This window comes from Podarcis melisellensis, assembly GCF_964234715.1.
Source record: "Podarcis melisellensis genome assembly, chromosome: 17".
NCBI classification, from domain to species: Eukaryota; Metazoa; Chordata; class Lepidosauria; order Squamata; family Lacertidae; genus Podarcis; species Podarcis melisellensis.
The window spans coordinates 35,405,223-35,424,319 of NC_138534.1; the positions used below are offsets into that span (position 1 = coordinate 35,405,223).

The 19,097-nt window shown below is 46.6% G+C and overlaps 1 protein-coding gene and 1 long non-coding RNA gene across 2 annotated transcripts in view; one reads left to right on the forward strand and one right to left on the reverse strand.

The window, feature by feature from the left end:
* Positions 1-17,436, forward strand: part of FBXO10 (F-box protein 10) — a 39,044-nt gene extending 21,608 nt beyond the window's left edge. The window contains exons 5-11 of the mRNA XM_081893921.1: positions 110-246; positions 3,300-3,370; positions 4,905-5,057; positions 5,850-6,125; positions 7,248-7,558; positions 13,323-13,504; positions 13,669-17,436. Coding sequence (XP_081750047.1) covers positions 110-246; positions 3,300-3,370; positions 4,905-5,057; positions 5,850-6,125; positions 7,248-7,558; positions 13,323-13,504; positions 13,669-13,846 — 1,308 coding nt within the window. The 3' untranslated portion in view covers positions 13,847-17,436. The remainder of the gene's footprint in view (positions 1-109; positions 247-3,299; positions 3,371-4,904; positions 5,058-5,849; positions 6,126-7,247; positions 7,559-13,322; positions 13,505-13,668) is intronic.
* On the reverse strand, positions 2,002-3,319 carry LOC309360444. Its single transcript, XR_014164155.1, has 2 exons — positions 3,231-3,319; positions 2,002-2,635 (listed from the first exon to the last, which is right to left on the reverse strand). It is a non-coding gene; the product is annotated as an uncharacterized lncRNA (long non-coding RNA).
* Positions 17,437-19,097: the final 1,661 nt, after the last annotated feature.

Sequence of the window (19,097 nt, forward strand, 5' to 3'; positions counted from 1 at the left end):
GCTGACCTTTCTGCTATTGTACTGAGTCCTTGACTTTTCTGTGGCTGATCTCCCTCTCTTGCTTTCTGTTTTTCATTCCTCTTGTGCTTGTGCATAAATCAAACGGCAGTGTAATAGGATCCACGGCGGCCTTCGCTCCGGCATCGTTGTCCTTGGCAACGGGAAAGGCATCATCCGTAGCAATCAAATATATGGAAATAAAGAGGCTGGCATTTACATCCTGTATAACGGAAACCCTCTGGTGAGGTAAGTTATTCAACAGCAGCATTTCTTGCCGTTTTTTGGATGTCGGTTTGAAACAATACACCCACACGTCCTCCATGCAGCTAAAGAGCAGGAAAGTTTATTATTATTATTATTATTATTATTATTATTATTATTAAGAACACTGACAGGGAGATGAAGTCTTTAGGCCAATGTACCTACACGGGTGGCACTGTGGGTTAAACCACAGAGCCAAGACTTGCCATTCAGAAGGTCGGCGGTTCGAATCCCCACGATGGGGTGAGCTCCTGTTGCTCGGTCCCTGCTCCTGCCAACCTAGCAGTTCGAAAGCACCTCAAAGTGCAAGTAGATAAATAGGTACCGGTCCGGCAGGAAGGTAAACGGCGTTTCCGTGCGCTGCTCTGGTTCACCAGAAGCGGCTTAGTCATACTGGCCACATGACCCAGAAGCTGTACGCCGGCTCCCTCAGCCAATAAAGCGAGATGAGCGTCGCAACCCCAGAGTCGCCCATGACTGGACCTAGTGGTCAGGGGTCCCTTTCCCTTTACCTTTGTCTTTGCAGTCGCTTTGTGGGGAAGTAGCTTTCATACTGTATGTTCTGGGCAACTCAAAGGTTGCTGATCTAGAATGGTGATCAATGTTTCCCACTCTATGTGGGGAGCTACCTTTGAAGGTGACTCGGAAACTACAACTAATCCAGAATGCAGCAGCTAGACTAGTGGCCGCCAAGTGGCCGCCAAGACCATATAACACCAGTCCTGAAAGACCTACATTGACTCCCAGTACATTTCCGAGCACAATTTAGAGTGTTGGTACTGACCTTTAAAGCCCTAAACAGCCTCGGCCCAGTATACCTGAAGGAGCATCTCCACCTCCATCGTTCAGCCTGGACACTGAGGTCCACTTCTGAGGGCCGTCTGGCAGTTCCCTCACTGCAAGAAGCAAAGTTACAGGGAACCAGGCAGAGGGCCTTCTCAGTAGTGGCCCCCTCCCTGTGGAACACTCTGCTGTCAGATCTCAAGGAAATAAACAGGTATCTGGCTTTTAGGAGACATCTGAAGGCAGCCCTGTTTAGGGAAGTTTATAATGTTTGATTTCTTGCTATGTTTTAATTTGTTGGAAGCCACCCAGAGTGGCCAGGGTAACCCAGTCAGATGGGCAGCATATCAAAAATGGTTGTTCTTCCCAGAATGGCGGCTTTCCCTCACCCAGTCCTGCAGCAGCGGATCGTGGTTCATGCAAGGGCAGTGGTACATCCCAATGGGACATGGACTGAGGGTGTGTAGCGAAGGGGTGGGGAATCTGTGGCTCTTCAGACATTGCTAGCTTCAAAGTCGTGGCAGTTTCAGACCACTTTGCCAACGCAGAAAGGGTTGATGGGAGCCATACTCTGACAGTAGCTGAATGGCCCCAGTGTTCTCCATCCCTGGCACAGGGCTACTTTGGGTAGGCAGTCGATAGAGCCAGTGTGGCGAAATGGCTAGAGTTCGAATAAACCAGAGTTTGAATCCCAACTTGGCCGTGAAGTTCAGTTCATCACCCTCCAGGTTGTGGAGTTTTCAAACTTGGGAGTCTATAGGGCATGCAAACCTGCTCCTGATTTATTGGCTGTTCTTGTTTTGAGATAAATGTCGGAGCTGTGCTGCGAATGCAACAGCAGACACTTCTTGCAGGAAAACAACAGCCCCACAACGCTCTTCCGAAACACAAAGCAACCTAGACAGGCTTAAGCATCCATTTGGGAACGGCTTGTTCCAGCATAATAGCTCGACTGACAAGTGTGAAACAGATTTTATTAATCTGCAAAGCATAAGGGTCACGACTGGGCTGAAACAGACCTGTCAAATAAGTAGCAATTTCTAAATAGGCAGCTGTCTTGTCTGGTGATTATGATGCAGCGAATGAAGTCTAGAGGAAATGAACATAAAAGAAGAAGGGAGCTCAGAGCGGAGACGTAATTTCTCTTCCTAGACAACGCTGTCAGCAGCATGCTCATCAAAACAAAAAAAACCCTGCAAGTCTGTTATAATTGAGATCAGTTTGTCCCTGCTAAAACAAGAGGCATTTGACTTGATCTTGCCTAGTTTTTGTTGTTGTGGGAGATGAGGCTTGTTATTCTTAGGAAGATATTATTGCTAGTCTAATTATTCCCAAGCAGCCCTGAATGTATTTCAAACAGAAGTCTCACTTGGGTCTTTGGACCAATCGGAAAGCTTGTTTCTCCGGTATTTTTTCTTAAAAGCTTCAATCCCAGAGGAATCCAGAGAATGGCTCCAGGAGATTCTCTCTAGGTTGACAGAGATCTCACCACACTATTATTCCCCCACACAGATCATTTTCAGAGAAGGGATGGGGACAGGGTGGAAATAAGCCCTGCTCATTCTCCTTGATCTCTCAGCAGCTTTCAATACTGATTTAAAAAAAAATAATAATAAATTTTAATTGAAGTAAGCAAATCAATACTATAAAAAACTCCCAGAATATTCAAGGGCTCAAGCTGTCATAATGAAAAACAACTGGTTCATGTTAAGGAGACTCAGCTACCATACTCTTTGCTGATACCTTTTGGAACTTCTGTCTTCAGTCTGACAACAGCAAAGTTTAAGATAATGACTTTTTGAATTCAGATTTAGTCACTTATTGGCATCTGGTGACAATCAAAATCATTTTTGGGTTACCACTAAAATAAAACTGCTGTAATATTTTCTCCTATGGAAGTGTTGGCAGGCATTTGTTGAGGTGGGTAAACTCTATAGTAAAATCTCTTTAAAAAAAGATAGTCAGTACTGTAAAAATAATAGCAGTACAAATGCAAAAAATGAAACGGTATATTCTGGGAACTGCTCTGAGATGTTGTGATGGGCGATATATAAATTTAATTAATTAATTATCCAAAAAAGACATAAGCCAAGTACTTAGGACTATTAGGAAAGCCAAATTTCACAGAGGGAGTTCTTTGTGTTTGCACTTGTGTAGAAGATAAAATCCTACCACTATTTTCTCACCTTGTGCTGTTATACAAATAAGCAAACTGTATAAAACACTGACAGTGTCTCTACCACTTTTCATTCCAGTGGGAACCACATCTTCCAAGGCCTTGCTGCTGGCATCGCTGTGAATGAGAACGGAAGAGGCCAAATAACAGGTGTGGGAAGGAAAGCATTTCTGGGGCATGGGTTTGGGTTGGGCAAAAAATAACCTCCAAATAGTGAATCCTCACTTCAGTTTTGGCAGGGTTTTTGGCACACACACACACACCCCACTACACTCCTGGGCAGGAAGGTCCCTAGCTCAGTGGCTGAGCAAGTAAGACTGGGAATGAATGTCAATTGCCTGAGCCACCCCCCTGGAGCTGCTGGCAGTCAGTGTAGACAATGCTGAGTTTGATATGGCTGATTCTGTATTGGGCAGCTTCCTCCACTTCTGTGCTTCAAATTTCATGTGACAAGGTCTTGTGGTCCTTTCCCATAACCCTGTAAGGTAGGCCAGTGTGCACATCCCCATCTTACAGAAGAGAGACTCTGGCTGCTTGCCTAAAGCCACTTTTTGACTTCATGGCTGAAGTGCTGTTTGGTCCATGGGTTTCCTAGCTCATAGGAGAGTCACCTCAGAACTGCTGCAGCTCTGAACAACAAAAGTCTGGTGACCACTTCATGGTTATTTCTCTTGTCCGTTTGGCGCCACCTGCCTCTCAGAACTTCCCTTTTTGAGCACGGTCAGAGCATTTCCTTAGTGCAGAGCTTTCCAGACTTTTCACGTTGGTGACACACTTTTTGGACGTGCATCATTCCACGACACAGCAGTTCAGTTTTGCATCATTTCACGACACAGCAGTTCAGTTTTACTAGCAAGCCAGAGGTTAAACGAATGCTTTCCAGCCCCAGGAGGAGTGTGGGGAGCATTTGTGCGACACACCTACTCACTGCAGCCGACACACCAATGTGTTGTGGCACACAATTTGGAAAGCTTTCCCTTAGTGGTCTGTCACTGGGGCTCCCAGTCTGTCATAGTAGCCAAGGATCTGCGCTGGAAAGAGAAAGAAAAAGCTCTCCTCCTTTCTCCTATTCCCCCTTCTTCTCAAAACAAAAAAGGGTAAAGGACCCCTGGACGGTTAAGTCCAGTCAGAGCTGACTATGGGGTTGTGGTGCCCTTCTCGCTTTCCGGCCGAGGGAGCCGGCGTTTGTCCACAGACAGCTTTTTTGGGTCATGTGGCCAGCATGACTAAACTGCTTCTGGCACAACAGAGCACCGTGGCAGAAGCCAGAGTGCATGGAAATCCCATTTACCTTCCCGCCACAGTGGTAGCTATTTATCTACTTTCACTGGTATGCTTTTGGACTGCTAAGTTGGCAGGAGCTGGGGCAGAGCAACGGGAGCTCACCCCGTCGTGGGGATTCGAACCTCCGACCTTCTGATAGTCAATCCCAAGAGTCTCAGTGGTTTAGACCACAGCGCCATCCTCGTCCTTCATAACAAACACAATAATAACCTTTCATAACAACAAGCATTTGACTAGCTACAAGCTGGATGATGACACAGCCTTGGGCTGCCTCAGGTTGATACAGAAGTCGAGGTAGAAACTGGCTTGACGTGAAATAGTCTTTTCACTTCATTCCTTCAGTGCTCCTTTGTATAGTTGGCAATCCTTTGTTTACCATTCCTTCCTTAAACTGCTTTAGAAAACGTCATCCGGGAGAACCAGTGGGGAGGTACAGACATCCGCCGTGGAGGTGACCCTGTCCTCAGAAGTAACCTGATCTGCTGTGGCTATTCAGACGGCGTGGTGGTCGGGGAGCGTGGGAAAGGACTCATAGAAGGGAACACCATTTATGGTAAACCTCTGCTGACAGTGGGGTTATCACCCCCTCCGTATCCTTGTTTCCCTGGGTCTTGTGTGCTGAGTGTAGCAGAGCAGCTCTCACTGTTCTAGATTCCAGTTTCAAAATGGAGGATGGCCTGTCAGGGTCTGGCTGGACACAGTGGAATGGTGGGAGGCACCAGCTAGGGAACATCCAAGGGAAAATGGCTCAGAGCCCGGGGTTTGGGGGCTGGACAACAATGAGTCAGAGGGAGAAGATGGGGAAGAGGAGGTGTTGGAAGCTAAAGAGGAAACAAGGCTTAGTGAGCTTGGGAGAGGCTGTGGTAGAGGGAAGTCCGGAATCGGAGGCAGAAGCTGGAGAGGAAGGAGGCCAAGAAGCAGAGATGAGTCTGGCTGGTGAAGAGTCCCAGGTGTCTTCCCCTCCTGCTACAACTAGCTCTCCCTCCTTGTCTCCCAGAACCAGAAGAGGCATGAAAAGGGCGGAGGCTGCATACAGATGCAGTCTCCAATTGCTCGGGGAAACCCTTGGAGAAGAGGGATTTGGATGTCGGTGGGAAGGCAGGGACTTCCTGTTTCAGCAACTGATTTTCATGGAGGAAGACCACCAGGAATGAGCTGTCCTGCTTATTAGGCCTGACACTCAGCCCAGTCTGTGGAGATTCTGCCTCTCACCATTCCTCAGCCTCCAAGCAATTCAGGACACCTAGGACCCAGTTAGCTCCCGGCCCAAGCTTCTTCAGTCTCTTGCACAATGTTACATCAGGAAGACAGGCCAATGTGCTTTCTCCCTCTTCTCTTGGCATAGGGAACAAGGGCTGCGGTGTCTGGATAATGTCCTCCAGCCTCCCGCACATCGCAAACAACCAAATCGGTCACAACAGCATCTATGGGATTGCGGTGTTTTGCCGCAAAGATGATGCTAATGACTACCTTGCCAACCAAGGGGGCAACGAGAACTTCAATGACGAAGGAGAAGCTGCCAACTGGGAGAATGACCTGGAGAGTGAGGATGAACGCGTGGTTATCCGGAGGCCAATCAGCGTGGCTCTCGTGGAGTCGAACAACATCAACCACAATGGAGGTGAGTGCTGGCCGGGAACATTGTGTAGCCAGCCTTGTCCACGGGAAAGGCCAAAGAGGCTCCAATGAAGCTTCTGAGAATTCCTTCTGGGAAATAATAATAATAATTATTATTATTTTGTACTTATACCCCGCGCATCAGGCTGGGTCTCCCTAGCCACTCTGGGTGGTTCACAACAGAATATTAAAAACACAATAAAACATCAAACATTAAAAACTTCAGATGTCTTCTAAAAGTCAGATAGTTGTTTATTTCCTTGACATCTGACAGGAGAGTGTTCCACAGGGCGGGTGCCACTACCGAGAAGGCCCTCTGCCTGGTTCCCTGTAGCTTCACTTCTCGCAGTGAGGGAACTGCCAGAAGGCCCTCGGAGTTGGACCTCAGTGTCTGGGCTGAACGATGGGAGACGTTCCTTCAGGTATACTGGGAAGCTCCTGCAGAAACGCTACGCTTGCCCCACCACCATTTTCGGTGACTTACGATGCCACGATCCACCGCATGGCACCAGTCACTGTGCCGCCTGCAACCTGGAGCAACGTGATGCTGAGCCGCCATGCCAAAACACTATAAAGTGGTGCCGGAACTCAGCAAAGATGTGCCAGGGCTCAGTTCCAGTGAGTTCTGGCTGAAACAAGCCCTGCCAGTTGGTATAATAAAATATCACACCTTCCTTAAAATCAGGATCCTAGCCATATAGCTGGGGTCTGTTTAACTGCGGGCAGTTTTTTGTTTTTAATGCAGATACAGTGGTACCTCGGGTTAAGCACCTAATTCGTTCCAGAGGTCCATACTTAACCTGAAACTGTTCTTAACCTGAAGCACTACTTTAGCTAATGGGGCCTCCTGCTGCCACTGCGCCGCCAGAGCACGATTTCTGTTCTCATCCTGAAGCAAAGTTCTTAACCTAAAACACTATTTCTGGGTTAGCGGAGTCTGTAACCTGAAGCGTATGTAACCCGAGGTACTACTGTATTAACATTGCAGCATCTTAATCGTTTGACTTCAACGTAGGTGCATTTCCGGGTTTCTGTCCCTTCTTGCCCCAGGTTTTTGTCGTAATGGTGGTTGTTGTTTTGGTTAAGATGGGTTATTGATTCAAGGGCGCTTTTCCTCCTCTCGTAGCTGCTGGCTTGTACATCAAGAGCAGCGAAGCCCTGAACATCATCGGAAACGCCATCCACGCCAACCACGACTGCGGGGTCTCCGTCTTCCAAAGCTCGCAGCTCACGAGAATCGCAAACAACAGCATCTCTTGCAATAGCCTGGGGGGAGTGGTGGTGGAAGCAGAGTGCCGGGTGGAGCTCCGTGGGAACGGCATTTACGACAACAGCAGCCACGGGGTGGCCTCCAAGGGCGAGGGAATCGTCACCGAGAATGACATTTTGGGCAATCAGGGCTGTGGCCTCAAGCTGCTTCAGGCAGCCGATATGAAGGTGCGTGGCGAAATAAAAGAGAACAAGCTTGCTTGTTACCAGGGAATCGTGGAGTTGGAATGGACCCCAGTGATCATCCAGTCTAGCCCCTTGCAATACAGGAATTACAGATGAAGAATCCCTGGAGGTGGCCTTCCATAGAGTTACAGAGTTGGAAGAGACCCAAGAGTCATCTAAATAGTCATTAATAATCATTATGATGATTTGTGGTTATTTAGATGACTCATTATGATTATCTATATTTCACCAGTCCTCCATGAAGGGTTGCATGCACAAGTTACCGTATCTATGCTCTATAAGACGCACCAGACCACAAGACGCACCTAGTTTTTGGAGGAGGCAAACAAGAAAAAAAAATATTCTGAATCTCAGAAGCCAGAATAGCAAGAGGGATCGCTGTGCAGTGAAAGCAGCAGTCCCTCTTGCTGTTCTGGCTTCTGGGATAGCTGCGCAGCCTGCATTCGCTCCATGAGACGCACACACATTTCCCCTTACTTTTTAGGAGGGAAAAAGTGAGTCTTATAGAGCAAAAAATACAGTACAGTACCTCATTTTTTCCTTCCAGCAGTGATATTTATATGTGTAAAAGCTGCCCCAGGTTCTTTGGCCATTTAAAAAATATAGTTCTCTTTTTTTCCTCCTAGAAAAGACCAAAAGATTTTCTGTTTAAACATAACATGCTACTTTAATTGGAATACTAAAACATAATTTGTGTGTGTGTACACACAAATATGTTTTAGTATTCTAAATAAAGTAGCCACTTTATATATAAAGGGACGCAGGTGGCACTGTGGGTCTAAACTACTGAGCCTTTTGGGCTTGCCGATCAGAATGTCGGCAGTTCGAATTCCCACGATGGGCTGAGCTCCCATTGGTCTGTCCCAGCTCCTGCCAACCTAGCAGTCCAGAAGCACACCAGTGCTAGTAGATAAATAGGTACCTCTGTGGCAGGAAGGCAAACAGTGTTTCCATGCGCTCTGGTTTCTGTCAGGTGTTCTGTTGTTCCAGAAGCAGGCTAGTCGTGCTGGCCACATGACCCAGAAAGCTGTCTGTGGACAAATGCCAGGTCCCTTGGCCTGAAAGCGAGATGAGCGTCGCAACCCCATAGTCGCCTTTGACTATATATATATATATATATATATATATATATATATATATATATGCAGGTTTTGGTGTCCTCGGGTGTCTTCCCGTGTAAAAGTTGGGGTGTCTAGGCGACGTTTCGACGAGGTCTCACTCGTCATCTTCAGGCTGGTGCTTTCGGGGCTTCTTGTTTACACGGGAAGACACCCGAGGACACCAAAACCTGCATTCCTGTACCCGTGAAAATCTACGAAAGCATATATATATATATATATATATATATATATATATATATATATGCAGGTTTTGGTGTCCTCGGGTGTCTTCCCGTGTAAAAGTTGGGGTGTCTAGGCGACGTTTCGACGAGGTCTCACTCGTCATCTTCAGGCTGGTGCTTTCGGCTTCTTGTTACTGGAACAGAGCAGGATCTCAGTGTTTGAGTTCCTATAAATACTGTTGAGGGGGTGTGGTGTATAGCCTCCAATGTTCTGGGCAGAGAGGAAGTTCCTAGGCTAGTGTGCCTTTTCTTCTTTTGTTCCTTAATTACTTGAGGGATATCTTGAGTGATTTCTTGAGTGATATCCTGAGTACCACTTAGGTGGGTCATTAGGTGTGGATTAGTTGCTAAAGTCTTTGTGTCTTGACCTCTTGAACTTTGTGAAGAGTTTTTCTGAGAAGATGGCTGTACTGCACTTAGTTGTGCTCTGGCTTGGCTTCGTGTATAGGGGCGAGCTGTGGTTTTGTGGCCTGTGTCAGCCAGATCTGTGTAGGGATTGCAGGGGGGTGCAGCATCCGGAGGTGCCACCATGGTTTGGCTACTGGATGGTGTCTGTAATTTATCTGTGGAGAGGGTCTGGGTTTGGGTCTGGTGTGGTTGATTGGTGATGGCGTTCTGTGTGCCTCTGGATCTGGTGTCAGTTTTTGTGGGGAGGGCTAATTTCCAGATGTCTGGCAAGCGGGATGTGTCGTCACGCTTGTTCATGTTGTGGGGGTGTTTCTCTATCTCGATGGCCATCCAGTAGCCAAACCATGGTGGCACCTCCGGATGCTGCACCCCCCTGCAATCCCTACACAGATCTGGCTGACACAGGCCACAAAACCACAGCTCGCCCCTATACACGAAGCCAAGCCAGAGCACAACTAAGTGCAGTACAGCCATCTTCTCAGAAAAACTCTTCACAAAGTTCAAGAGGTCAAGACACAAAGACTTTAGCAACTAATCCACACCTAATGACCCACCTAAGTGGTACTCAGGATATCACTCAAGAAATCACTCAAGATATCCCTCAAGTAATTAAGGAACAAAAGAAGAAAAGGCACACTAGCCTGGGAACTTCCTCTCTGCCCAGAACATTGGAGGCTATACACCACACCCCCTCAACAGTATTTATAGGAACTCAAACACTGAGATCCTGCTCTGTTCCAGTAACAAGAAGCCGAAAGCACCAGCCTGAAGATGACGAGTGAGACCTCGTCGAAACGTCGCCTAGACACCCCAACTTTTACACGGGAAGACACCCGAGGACACCAAAACCTGCATTCCTGTACCCGTGAAAATCTACGAAAGCATATATATATATATATATACACACACACACAGTGGTACCTTGGTTCTCAAACTTAATCTGTTCTGGAGGTCCGTTCCAAAACCAAAGTGTTCCAAAACCAAGATGCACTTTCTCAAAGCAATGATCAATGTACTGTACTATAAAAGAAATAAGACAGTATTGTAGGTGATAAGTGTTAAAAAATTTTTTTTCTTACCTGCACTGATGATAGTCATTGTTTGGATGGGTTTTTTAATCCATTTCCACAGCCGTACAATCAATCAATCAATCAATCTATAGCTGAACTGGGTTCCACACAGTCAATAAAACAAAATAACTGAAAAAGCCTCAAAAACAAAAACGCAAAAACAAAAGCACCAAACTTAATCTGTTCCGGATGTCCGTTTGACTTCTGAAATGTTTCAAAACCAAGGCACAGCTTCTGATTGGTGCAGGCACCCTGGATACAATAGCTGACGGCTGCATCAGATGTTCGGCTTCAACAAAGTGTTTGAAAACTGGAACACTTACTTCCGGGTTTTTGGTGTTTGGGAACCAAGGCATTTGAGAACCAAAGTACCACTGTATATGAACATGAGACACTGACAGACTTATGAGACTTTACAGACTTATTCTGAGGCACATGACAGCGTAAAACAAACTCCTCCTGCTCGCATAGTAAAACTAACACTGTATATTTAATAAGAGACCTAACTGCTCTGGTCAGACCTCACCTGGAGTACTGTGTCCAGTTCTGGGCACCACAGTTCAAGAAGGACACTGACAAACTGGAACGTGTCCAGAGGAGGGCAACCAAAATGGTCAAAGGCCTGGAAACGATGCCTTATGAGGAACGGCTAAGGGAGCTGGGCATGTTTAGCCTGGAGAAGAGGAGGTTAAGGGGTGATATGATAGCCATGTTCAAATATATAAAAGGATGTCACATAGAGGAGGGAGAAAGGTTGTTTTCTGCTGCTCCAGAGAAGCGGACACGGAGCAATGGTTCCAAACTACAAGAAAGAAGATTCCACCTAAACATTAGGAAGAACTTCCTGACAGTAAGAGCTGTTTGACAGTGGAATTTGCTGCCAAGGAGTGTGGTGGAGTCTCCTTCTTTGGAGGTCTTTAAGCAGAGGCTTGACAACCATATGTCAGGAGTGCTCTGATGGTGTTTCCTGCTTAGCAGGGGGTTGGACTCGATGGCCCTTGTGGTCTTTTCCAACTCTAGGATTCTATGATTCTATGAATACTGTCTACTGTGGTGACATCAAAGAATTCTATACTACATTAACTCTTCTCATAGCATTTTGGATGCCCCTGTGAAGCACGTTTGGTTGGCTGCCCATGGTCCTCCCACGAGCTTCTGTGGCAGAGTAGAGATATAAACCCAGGTCTCTGCCCACTAGCACCACTCCAGGTTATTCCCGCTTCCATACAGACACTCTACATAGGGGGTCACCAACCTTCTTGGTTCCTGGAGCACACTTGGAGAGCTAGGAAACTACTGTGAACACTGTAAAATACCTATTTCACAGAAAGGAAGAAAAACTCAATGCTCAGAATCACCACCACCCCGCCCGCAGACACCTACACACAGGTTCCCAAAGAAATAAAACAGACAAACGAGCTATAACAAAACAGCAACAAAATTCCCCCCCCAAAATCCCACATCGCTCAATTAAAAAAAGCAATTGCAAAAATGAGGAGGGGTGCAAAGTGCCCACACACCTCTATATTGATAAGTGAGCACATTTTAATAGAAAGCCTAAGGGTTGTTTGTTGCCTCTGCTGCTGTTTTCTCATTTGCGTTCTGGCAAGAATCCATCGCCTACCCCAAGAGAAGTAGCAGAGCAAGTAAACAGGTTGGAACAGTCCTCAGAGAAGAAAGGGGGAAAGCTGCTGCTGTGGCGAGAAATATCATGTTGAATGCAGTCCCAGAAAATGACAGGCGTGAAGGAGGCAAAAGAAATAAACAAATGGGAGAAGATGAGGATCTACAGATCCATTCACTGACACAAGAGCCCTTAACACGCCAGCAAAACACACACACACACACAAAAACGTGCTAGTTCTGCAGTAGATATTTTTTAAAGGAAATTGTGTCTTCATTTGTCTACTAACCTCCAGGAAATGCTCCCATTTCTTTCTCAGTTCTTGTCGATTTCGGTATCGCCATATAGTGGATTGTGGAATTTGAGTGTGTGTTGCACCACCGGCGGCTGGTAATTTTACACAGTTTCCCACAGAACTGCTGTTGGCCTTTCCAATTCCCTCTTGGATATGGGCAGAACCTGAATTTTTGTTGTGGGGGTGGGGTGGACAGGACACCCACCTGACCTCATCCTCTGTCTGGCTCAGATTTGGAATGAAATCCCGTATTTTTCATCCCATAGGACGCTCCGTCCCATAGGACGCACCTAGTTTTTTGTTGGGGAAATAAAGCAAAAAAAAAAAAAAAATTCCTTTATTTTCCCCCCAAAACCAGGTCGGGGAAACCAAAACAGGTCAGGGAACAGCGGTATGGCGGCGCTCCGCCTCCCCGCTGTCCCCCGAGCTTGTGGGGCTGGCCGATGTCTGCCTGAAGCACGGGGCGCTCTGCTTCAGCACGCCCCCAGGCGGCAGGCTGCTATCTTCCCCCAAGCACCATAATACCACTTTAAGCAGACATGGCTTCTACCACAGAATCCTGGGAACTTTTGTTAAGGGTGCCAGTGGTTTGTTAAGGAGACCCTTATTCCTCAGAGTGACATAACTGTCAGTTCCTCTTCGCAGGGAACAGTCTTCCTGACTTCTAGTTCCTTTAGACCAGGCATAGGCAAACTCGGCCCTCCAGCTGTTTTGGGACTACAACTCCCATCATCCCTAGCTAACAGGACCAGTGATCAGGGATGATGGGAATTGTAGTCTCAAAACAGCTGGAGGGCTGAGTTTGCCTATGCCTGCTTTAGGCTTTTTCTCTCTTGAGGTTCAACTGGCATCAAATTTCCCTATCAAGCTGTCTTGGGTGCTTCTTTTTTAAATCGCCTTCTTCTGGAAAACCAACTCGCTCTTTCTCTTCCCAAATGATGAATCATCTAATTTTGCTAATGGAGTGCTATGTTACCAATAATTGTGTTCTCCTCTTTTCCTTCAAGGTAACCAAGAACAGAATCCACTCCTTTCGAGGATATGCGATTGAGATGCTTGACCGGACCAAGGCCTTGGTACAGGACAATGTGATTTTCCAAGGGAAGTCCAAAAAGAGCATTTTGCAGCAGGCCTCCGACACGGAAGCCTGTGTCGTTCAAAGCAACAAGCTCCTGGCATTCAAGAAAAGGTAAGCCAGGTAGCCCTTTGGGGACTTGAGAATATGAGGACCCTTATTCCATACAGCTGATGCCCTCTACATTTTAAGCATACCGTATTTTTCCATGTGTAAGGCGGAGTCAATTCAGACTAGGTATCTGACAAATGCCTTGTTATGTCTTCCTGTCCTTCCAGGTCGGACGTTGCCTGGACCCTAGAGAACCCCCCAGCGCGGCCTCACATCGAAGGAGCCTCCAGAGGCGTATCAACATCTGGGAATAGTCAGAAAGTCTCAAACATGACCGCCAGGATAGCAGCTAGAGTGGATGGCGGCTGCCATAACAACGGGAGCATCTTTTGTACAATTGTGTGATCCTGGCCTTCCTCAGGGGCCACCCTGGAAAGTCCCTTCCCCATGCGTGCTCGTTGCAGGAGTGAACGAGCTCATGTTCAGTGGCTTTCCAGTGCAGCGGCTACAGTACGATGGGAACGGAAATGATTTTGCTCCCTGGCATGGTTGCTCCCTCACCTGTACCCTTACCTCAGGCCTCAGCTGCTGCCTCCTCCTCTTCCTTGCAGTCCTCTTCAGCTGTAGTCTTGTTTGTGAAGGGGAAAGCAGTGCCTTTGTGACTTCCTCAGCAGCCACCATGCCAATTCTCACTCATGTCTGACTCCTCATTGCCTTTTCCATTAGTGACACTGGCTGCTCAAAATTTGCTCTGGGATTCGCCTAGTGGATGATGTCACAAACCTGGGGAAACCAATACTTTCCCCTGCTACAGCTTTCAAGGAGTGGGGAGACGTTGCAGGGTGCTGTGAAGGGCTGCCTTCTAGGTGGAAGATTGAGAGCTTCCCAAAAAGTCTGTTACTTCCCCATATTTTTGAGTCGGAACTTCTACCCGTAAAAACAAAATGGTGGTGAGTAGGTAATAAATAGAAATGGGAGTGACATCATCATGGAAGATGTTGTCTCTTCTGATAAATAAAGGTAAAGGGACCCCTGACCATTAGGTCCAGTCGTGACCAACTCTGAGGTTGCGGAGCTCATCTCGCTTTATTGGCTGAGGGAGCTGGCGTACAGCTTTCGGGTCATGTGGCCAGCATGACTAAGCTGCTTCTGGCAAACCAGAGCAGTGCACAGAAACGCCGTTTACCTTCCCACCACAGCGGTACCTATTTATCTACTTGCACTGGTATACTTTCTAACTGCTAGGTTGGCAGGAGCAGGGACCGAGCAACGGGAGCTCACTCCATCGCGGGGATTCGAACCACCAACCTTCTGATCGTCAAGTTCTAGGCTCTGTGGTTTAACCCACAGCGCCACCCACCTTTCCTTTCCTTTCCCCCTTCCCTCTTACCTACCTACCTACCTACCTACCTACCTACCTACCTACACACACCCTTTTAGTGATTGCCAAAAAGCCAGCTGGTCAAGTTGTCACAGTAATGTTGACTATTCAGCCACGGAGCTCGTCTTTTTGATAAGACAGTGAACCTTGCTGAGAATGAATCTCCCTTTCCTCTGTTGAATGTTAGTTTTGTTTTCTTCTGTGCTGGGAAGTCCTTGGGCCATGGCAAAATATGCCTATAAAGCAGACAGAATTGGAATATGCCGACTCTTCAAGAAGGCAAACAGATCACTGTTTCTATGCGGTTTTGCTGCGTGAAGTTTCAAGCAGATGAACATAGCATGTCTTGTACATTGCAAGAAGAAAAACCTGTAACTTACACTCTTGACTAGCAATGCCAAAATAACATGGTGTTGGCTTTTAAAATAATGTACAAAAACAACCGACAAAATTGACTCCCAGGCAGCTGGCATCTATTTTCATACCAGGGCAGCTCAGAACTTGAAATGATTTTATGCAAGAGGGCCAAACAGAGTATGGCAGAGCTGCACATTGTGCCTTTGAAAATTATCTGCAAGAGAAAATGGACCTGTACAATTATGGGGGAAAGGTATTCATGGAACTCCTTGGCCTAAATAATGAGTTAGTTGAGTTGCTTCTTATTAGACACACACAAAGCAGAAGCTGGATAGTGGTGAATAAATGGGGAGAAATATTTTGCTGTGCTTTTTTTATGAGACTCTGGGGCTTGGTAGCTGTTCCTCTGGTCAAAGTGGGACTAGGATTAACCCTCTTTTATCTTGTAAGACTCCTCAGTCTTTCAACAGGTACACGGCAGGCAGGCATGCAACAGGTGAAGCCCTCCCTATTACTTTCTGCATGTCAGGATCTGCAAACAGGATTTTTGCTTGTTTGCTTTAGTGAAACTGTTAAAAGCACCAAAACTGGGGGGATTGGTGGGGGTTGCCCAACATTAGGACACAATTCAGATGCTCCGGAGTTGATGGAAGCAAACTGTCCAAGAACCGAAAAGCCACATTAAGCAGGTTAGAGGTGATCATTTTTTGTGTGTGTGCATTCAGAAATGGCAAACAAAGTAGGAATTGAGTTTTGCTGCTTATATTATCCCTTACCCAGCGGTGTCTCCCTGTGACTTGCCTATAGCATAAACACGCAGAGAAGTTTCTTTCTCTATATGTATATAGTTGAATTCTAACTCCCTGGGTTTCTCTGCGAAGTTGCCAGCTTCTTTTCCATTTTAATGGCCTTCACTCTTGTGCCTTTAGCAGCACTTTGGTCTGCAGCAGGAAGGTCACTCGAAGAACTCTGACTTAGAGTGACCACCAGAGTTTGAGGCAGTAGATTGACTATTTCTGCATTAACTTTGCATGTGTAAGCGAAAATTTGTCTGAAAGAAGAATGCATACTATGGGACTTGCTGGACTGCAACTCCCGTGATCCCCGACTGTTGGCCATGTTTGTTGGGGGCTGATGGGAGTCCAACGAGACCTTAAGATCTGTTGGTTCCTCCTCCCTGCCTTACCTCTTGAAGAGAGCCTGAGGCCCCCCTTTTATTGATACAAGAGCTGGATGGGCTGTGGGCTAAGAGAGCAAAGATGGTAGCATTAGTTTTTAGTTGGCAACACATACCAGTGACACGCATGAACAAGGACCGAATTGCCTTTTGTTTATATGTCATCAGTGTGCAAGTTGGACTGGCTTATTCTGATGGCACAACATGGAACAGTTCTCTTGAATGAAAACACTAGCAGACCTACATCCAAGGCAATTCAAAACTGCGTATCCAACAGGCCACGACAATAAATAGCTATGACCTTGCATGGAGCAAAAAAACCTGCCTATAGTCAGACTATTTGCCCTCAAGCCCAAGATTGTCTACTCCAGGGCTGGCTAACCTGTCGCCCTCCAGGTGATATCTTGGATGTCGACTTCATCAAAACAAAAACAAAGGAAAATTTTAAAAATGAATTAAAACAATGTGTACATAAACAACACCTGTGTCATAAGGGAATCTTCTTGGATGCAGAGTAGAAACTGCTCCTGTAGAAATTCCTTGTAGGATGTGGCTGTCATCCTCTCTCTACTTACTCCAGAGGAAGTACCACTGAAATGAGTGGCATATATTTTGGAGTAAAAATGCACTAGACCAGCCCATGTCAGCCATAGAAGCAAACCAAGCTACAAATTATAAATAAGTCCTCTGATGCAGATCAAGATAGTTTGCTATGGACCCATTGAAACTAAATGAATCCTCATTGCTTTAATGATATTTAGGCTATAATCCTATATCTACTTCTTCAGGAGAAAGCCCCCCACAAAATTCAATGGGTCTTACTTTTGAGTAGACACAGAGAGGCTTGCCAGAACTAACCTTGGCTGCATCAGGGCCACAGACATCCCCTTTAAAAGCAACTGGATTTCAATCACAGAAGGCCACTAACCTTTCTAAGAACTTTGTAAGGCTTTTAACTTTATGTCGGATTATGTGTTACAAGTTCCTTTTTTAAAAACAGAAGTTAAACATTCTATGTAAAGTTTTATGAAGGAAAACCTGTATATTGCAAGAATAAAAGGTTCTATTTTAAACACCAAATACTTCTTAATTAACCGGCTTGTTAGATATTGTTAGACATGTTATGCAGACGGCCAGCTGCAAAAGGACAGCATGGCTCCTATAATGTCAGCGGCAGGCATGTGGGTCCAGCTGTGGGAGGGAAGAGGTGCTCTGGGATCTGCTCAGCTACAGCAGGCCAGATCTGGACAGGCTTACAGTACTGATTCCTAGCTGTCATTTCTTTCCATCTCTACAAAGTAGTGGGGATGCTGCAGTGAAACTAGAATTTTTGGTGGCATCAGCATTCAAACTCGGTGGGTCTTGTTTGGAGGAGAGATCAGTGGTGGACTACTAGATAGCATGTCTCATGGATTGGTTGGATGCAGAGGAACGGTGGGAGAACCAGCTGGGGAACTCCCAAGGGAGGAAGGCTGAGTGCCTGCGGAGTGATGGTGGGACAGCGATGCATAGGCAGAGGGAGAAGATGGGGGAAAAGTGGTGTCGGAAGCTGAAGAGGTAATGGGGCTTAGTAAGCTGGGAGAATCTGGCAGACAAAAAGTCCAGAATCAAGAGCTGGAGCAGGAGAGGAGGGATGCCAAGATGTCAGACTGGGGAAGATTCACAGGTGTCTCCCCTTCCTGCTGCAACAAGCAACCCTCCCAGCTGGTCTCCCAGAACCAGAAGAGGCATGAAAAGGGCAGAGGAGAGGTTGGCTTCACATAGGTGCAATCTCCGATTGCTTGGGAAAAGCCCTGGAGAGAAGGGGACTTAGGGTGGCTGTGGGGAAGTGTGGGCCTTCGGTCTTGGCAACTGATCCATGGGGCAAGACCTACCGGGGATGAGCTGTTGGGCTCATTAGGCCTGATACTCAGCCAAGTCTGTGAATATCAGTTTTACTAATAAAGGGTTAACGCCAACTTGAATGGTGTGATTTACTGCTTGCTGGTGTTACCGAGAGCAAATAAATACCAATTGTTGGGAATCGCAGGTGGGGAGGGTGTCACTGCACTCAGGTTGTGTTTGTCGGCTTCCCACCTGTGAGAAGGGCACACTAGACTAGATGAGCCTTGGGCCTGATCCTGCGGGGCTCTTCCGATCATATACAACAACAGGCACATGTATCTCTGTTTATGTGTGAAGAGGGTGGCTGTGTGTGCAGAGGGCCACCAGACCACTTCTGATTACAGTTTGACGGCTGCTTCTCCATCAAAAGCATGGCAGCCTGGTTTGTTGCAATTTGCCTCCCTAGAATAAAGGGCGGGCACACAGAGGGCCTGAAACACGCTGTTCCATACGCTCCAATCAAAACAGTGGGAGGCGGGATACAAGAGGGAGAAATGACAACCAAGTTGATTTTTTTAAAGGCCTTTGCTGTTAAATGTTTTGCAGTATAATAGCAGAAAACGTCTGTCAAATGCCAGCAGCAAAACACAGCCAGGCACACCCACATTCATCATACGGTGAACAGCTTCCACAGTCAGTGGGAGGAGAGCATCAGCTGCCGTTTGTGACATGATTAATAACAGCAGTGGAGTGACGCATGCTGATGCTTCTCATTTTTCTGCCTGGGAAATGGATAGCTATTCTTTTCAAAGACTCGCATACAACATAAAAATAAGACTTCTCAGATCTACTTGCATATAGTAGGTACCTTTGTAGGGTACCAGAAAGCATGACCTTATACGGTAGAAGTTAGCTCT